Source organism: Salarias fasciatus, chromosome 16 (assembly GCF_902148845.1).
Source record: "Salarias fasciatus chromosome 16, fSalaFa1.1, whole genome shotgun sequence".
Taxonomy (NCBI): Eukaryota; Metazoa; Chordata; class Actinopteri; order Blenniiformes; family Blenniidae; genus Salarias; species Salarias fasciatus.
This window is the reverse complement of record NC_043760.1, coordinates 23,379,497-23,384,935: the sequence shown is the minus strand read 5'-3', so window position 1 is coordinate 23,384,935 and position 5,439 is coordinate 23,379,497. Positions and strand designations below refer to the sequence as shown.

Genomic DNA, 5,439 nt, shown 5'->3' with positions numbered 1-5,439 from the left:
CCCGCTCCGCGGCGGTTCGACCGGTTGCACAACATCCAGCAGGGCGGATTCCAACCGAGCAGCGCCCCCTGCTGGACAGAGCCGGTACTACAACCAGGATCAGTCAAGGTTGTTCAGTGTGAAGCCAAACAAATACAAGTCCCCATCATTTCACAACTTTGGAGACAGTTTAGGAAACTTTGGGAACCCAGACTCCAAGTGGGTTTACGCAAGTTTTTGGGGATTTTTTTTTTTTTTTTTTTTTTTAAGTAATTTAATTAGTTCATTTTGTTCAAAGCATTTACTGATTTATATAATAAATGTTTATATTAGTGGCATTCAGTCAGTTCTACCAGTTACTTTGAATTATTGTGAATAAAGTGAACTTTCAGCAGATAAGTTTCACACTGGGATAAAGCACATCCATCTATCCATTTTCTATATTGTTATCATTATCGATAATAAGAAGCTATCTTATTATATGTGACTCATAGTCACATTTTAACTTCATATTCATGCTTTTGGGATGTCAGAGGACGTGCCTGGAGAAAAATCAATGAAGAGAGAGAGAGGAAAAAATAAATAAAAATAAATAACTTAAGCCACAAGTGCATGCACACTCCACACAGAAAGGCCTGGCCCAGATTTGAAAACAAAATCTACCTACAAAGAGTCGTAAATCACTACACCACCACTAAGCCTTTCCTTTTAGCTATCTCTGGAAGGAGACTCCTTACAACTTCAAATATATATATAAATATATATTTTAATTTTGTTCCCAATGAATTGTCAGCTATTATATCTTTGTTCAAATGATTTTAAAAACTTGCAATCTCCAAGATATGATGAAAGCATTTTTTGCATGTGATGCCTCTTTTTATTCAAATTTCCTTAAATATAAATAAACTATAAAAACTGCTTTATTTTTAGTGGTATTTTTGCTTTGACAAGGTGACCAAAATATCATTACCAATATAATACAGAAAAGTTATTAGTCACATGTGATAAGAAGTTGCAAAGAAGATGCGACTAAAAGGAGTAGTTTCCCATCATGGTTGATGGTTGGATTTTTCATCTGTGGAGCGCATTGCGTGGTGGCAAGCCTCATCGCTTTGTGAATAATTGATACAGATCATGAAAACTGTGTTGACACTGCTGCAGTACTGAAGTGTGTTATATCAATAAAGTCTTTTTGCATTAAAAAATTATGAAGAGATCAGTTTTCTCCACAGTAACAACAATCAGAAAACAAGCTCAGCCAACAACAAACCAGTGCTGCACAAGTAATATATTATAGTCAATGGTTGCACAACACTGCAACAAAAAAATCCAGAATACAGCTTCAGGTATGGCTTCAGAATCAGCAGTAAGATTTTGTTTCAGCTGTAAACAGGAGTCTTTGAGCCGTATCTTGCAATGAACAGTGTTGTTCATGATAGATTAAAAAAAAAGTAAGAGAAAATAATTTGTTCAGCTGAATGTTACAGGTTTTCTTTGAGCTCTTTGTTAATTGCATATTACTATCCAGCACTTTTATATAATGGAATTTTGAATAGTTACTATGATGGTTCAACATAATAACTTATACATTATAATAATTTCCAATAAATTATGGATCACTTTAAAAAAGTAATAAACCGCATATTACTAAACGCAGACTACAGTAGTAATAAAGTAATGACACAAGTACATCTAAAATATTTAATATTTACAACACAAAAAGTTTTCAGACATTTAGGATATGTCAGACTTTCAAAGAGAACTGTGCCCACGTGAATAAAAAGTCGAACATTCATAAACCTCTGCATGCTGATGTCAAAATAAATATTTGTATACAATTTAAAACAGAAAGAAATATCACAAACTTAAATAGTATAAATACTGTTCAATACAAAAGATACGAAACGACTGGATATGAGGAACACTGAGACCTTGCAGTTTTAAAGCATCAGTGAAATGTTACGCAACAGTCTGATAAACGAGATCTCACTAGAATCTGTAATTCCTTCAAACGTTTGAGTGGGACGTGGTGTGAAACCGGCATGACAGTGATATGAGAGGTGCTTCACCCGCCAACAAATACTGTTGCTTAAATGTAACAAATTACTGTAATAAAAGGCTTAACAAGTCAGGCAACGGCTTCGGAAACAATATCTCATTATCTGACACATCATTAGGTCCTCCATGTGATTGCTCGTATTGGGGGAGAATTCACACCGGCGTGAGCGCCCGTCACGCCGTGACGCAGCGTAACGCTTCAGTCCCTGAGTGGATTCAGGACCTGCGGGGCTCAAGTCCGTGAGAGAGCTGCGTCAGCGTCCTCTGGTTGTCGATCACGCTGAGCTGACGCACGTAGGTCCAGACGTCTGGGTGGTTCTTGCTGGTCAGTGCCGAATCTGGACCTGATTGTGTTGAACAGATGAGAAAATAAGTCATAGTCTATTAAGGGGGAAAAAAAAATAAAGTTCTATATCAGTCAGGAGCTGAGAATCTCCATTAAAAAAAAAAGTGATAGAACCAGATCAGATGGAACTTACAGAATGACTGACTCCTGCAGTATCTCACTATCTTCACCGTGTTGGCAATCATCCGCTGCAACACAGAGCGCTATCATCACCAACAAGTATCATCAATTAACTGAAAAATAATCAGGAAAAAAAAAAAAAAAAACACCGACTGTTGGACAATAATCTGCACCTGCAGAGTCTCACCATTTTCTCAAAATTGACCAAATTGTCGATAAATGTTTTGTTGCCCTCGTGAGTAAATGTCATGTCTGGAAAAAAAACAAAAACAAAGCAATGATATAAAAAAAAAAATGAGAGCAATTGAAGACTGTCGGAGCATTTCAACAGTGAAACAACCATCGTTTACAGAGCAAGATGACATTATATTAAAGATAAAGAGCCATCTGAGTAAATAGGTTTGACCTTTGATCAGCAGGGGCATGAAAGGAATGATGGGAGGTTCCAGTTTGCTGACTGTCAGTCGGTAGGCTCGGTGGTTCCTGGACGGGTCCTGTGGAAACAGTCACACTGTTCTAAGATTCATCGTCGCTGTGCGAAAAGCATCAATCACAGTCCTGACACACGGCAATGCCTCTGAACCCACAGCTGCCTCTGTAATGATACTGATTTACATCTCAGTATTTCCTCCTGCAGAAAGCCAAACCACACAGAGGGACATTAATCATACAGAGTGTCAAAGCACTGTTTGATCTCACCATCAAGTTTTCAAATTCTCCATAAAGTTTCTTGAATTTGCTGGGAAGTTTCTGTGAAAACAAATGACAGAGTTTCAGGCGAGACAGGGATTTTTTTTTTTTTTTTAAAAAGTGGGACCAGAGCCCCCACCTCACACTGCACTCCCAGAGCAGCCCGAGTCTCACAGGACACGCAATTTGTCTCATGCCAGGTCGCAATGTTTGCTAAAATTTAATAATATTCTTCAAAATATGATCATTCTTAACAGCTGTTGGGATCAATAGACAATAATAATAAGCATAACTCTTCTGATGTTCCTTCAATTTGACATATTTGGCGAGTCAAATATCTAATTTTGTCTGACAGACCTTATTGTGTGTGTGTGTGTAGTTTAGATTCGGCGGATATACACACCTCCCAGGTTTGGTTGAGTCTGCACACAGCCGGGTTACTCAGCCCCATGATGATAGCAAAGAAGGCATTCAGATTCCTGTACTCCTTACAGCTTCGAAAAACCAAGCAACAGACAGTCAAGTTAGTGTCGCACACAAGAAAATCCATTAATATTAGACTAAAAGAGGAGAAAGGACTGAATGGTGATCATCTTACTGGGCAGCGATCTTGATGAACTTCTTGAGGAGCTGCACTCTTTTGCTCAGCTGAGAACACAAACAGATTTCTGTGATCACCCAAAACTGAATTTCATTGAACCTCCTCAGGAACAGGTCCAGGTTCACGGTGGTTTTCTTAACATACTGCCGTCCAAACGTGTGGTAGATGAGTTCAACCTGGAAGATACAGAGGAAGAGGAAGTGAGATGGATGGATGGATGGATGGATGGATGGATGGATGGATGGACAGATGGATCCCAGGCATGATTACCTCATGTACACAGTGGAAAAGCTCCCAGTCATAAGAGGTCATGTGGTAAGCCACATCCTTGGAACTCATCAGCTCGAAGCTGGCCAGAGAGCCTGAAGAGGGGCCTTCCTGCTCAGGCAGAGGAGTCTTTGACACACAAACACACAAAATAACACATTATAAAAATATATATGATAAAAATGTGTCAGGAACAACAGTTTTACTCTGAATCTGTTGGTGATTACAGATGTTCTTTACTACCCCACGACCATGGACTGGTACAGTTCTGAGAATAAATTCACAAACCAGTGAATCCAGCTGGTCCCTGCGGCAGGCAAACAGTCGTCCATTAATGCTGAGTGTGGAAAACACTGACATGTCGTTGGGCTTGAGGACAGTTTTCTCTGTAAAAATATGACAGAAGACGGTGAATAAGGGAGAGTTCTTACTGTTTCTCATTCCTGGTTTGCTCTTGTTTGAGAAATAACATCCCATAAGGGGATATTAGCACAGGCCATGTTGGTTCAGTAATGACAAACCATTGGAAATATACCCCAGCATCTGAATTTAAAGTCAACTTCAATTCAAAACAACACTAAAAAATTAGTTCCCAATAGAGCAATGACTGTTGGAATATACACAGTACAAGAATAACTAGTGTTTTTTGATTTGCATGTTTTCCCTGTGCTAATGTGGGTTTTCCTGATGACTGGCTAACAGAATAACTTCAGCTGCATTTGTTTATCTTTAGTCATGAAAGTTCACAAACTTTCAGCAACACTTTTTGGGAACAGTGAGGAAACATCACGATAGTAAGAAGCTGCCTCTGAAATCAATCTTTGTCCTGGTTGTTATGAGAAGAACCGATCCCAGGCTTCTCTGGAGCCTCTTTAAAATCGATTTGTTTGGCACCTAGTGAAGCAGCCGTTCACAGTCAACACTCTCACCGCAACAGGCCACTAATTTCCCCACTAAATCAGCCCGGATGAATTAGTATGGCGCTCTGCTTGGTGTGACCCGTCCGCCGTCTCCAATTATTTGATTAACAAGTAGCTGCGGCAACTCTCACCTCCTGCCGAGCTGAGGCTGACCAGCAGCAGGTCCTCCGCTGACCCCAGCTTGTCGGCCACGGCGCTGATGACCTCCCTGACCGAAGCCGCCACGGAGGCCCGGATCGTGGTGTAGGTGTGGTCGCAGCAGTAGACTTTGAACAGAACTGGAGGCATGAATCAGAGTAATTAAAGCAACTGTCAGCGAGGAGGAATGAAAGGAGTGGCGAGGCAGCACAGCAGAGTGTGAGACAATAGGATTAACGCTTCTTTTACAGCCCACAGGTCAGGAGATAAGATAGAGCATTTTGGAAAACTTCCTATTTTTCTATCTGAAGAATAAATCT

At 40.0% G+C, this 5,439-nt stretch overlaps 1 protein-coding gene across 4 annotated transcripts in view; it reads right to left on the bottom strand.

Annotated features, from left to right (window-relative positions):
- Positions 1-1,666: 1,666 nt before the first annotated feature.
- rapgef4a (Rap guanine nucleotide exchange factor 4a) overlaps positions 1,667-5,439 on the bottom strand; it is a 43,683-nt gene continuing 39,910 nt past the window's right edge. For all 4 annotated transcript variants that reach the window (XM_030111752.1, XM_030111753.1, XM_030111755.1 and 1 more), the window contains 10 exons: positions 5,113-5,259; positions 4,350-4,447; positions 4,065-4,190; positions 3,792-3,970; positions 3,597-3,687; positions 3,203-3,253; positions 2,910-2,997; positions 2,691-2,755; positions 2,517-2,571; positions 1,667-2,381 (listed from right to left, as the gene is read on the bottom strand). In XM_030111752.1, coding sequence (XP_029967612.1) covers positions 2,254-2,381; positions 2,517-2,571; positions 2,691-2,755; positions 2,910-2,997; positions 3,203-3,253; positions 3,597-3,687; positions 3,792-3,970; positions 4,065-4,190; positions 4,350-4,447; positions 5,113-5,259 — 1,028 coding nt within the window. In that variant the 3' untranslated portion in view covers positions 1,667-2,253. The remainder of the gene's footprint in view (positions 2,382-2,516; positions 2,572-2,690; positions 2,756-2,909; positions 2,998-3,202; positions 3,254-3,596; positions 3,688-3,791; positions 3,971-4,064; positions 4,191-4,349; positions 4,448-5,112; positions 5,260-5,439) is intronic.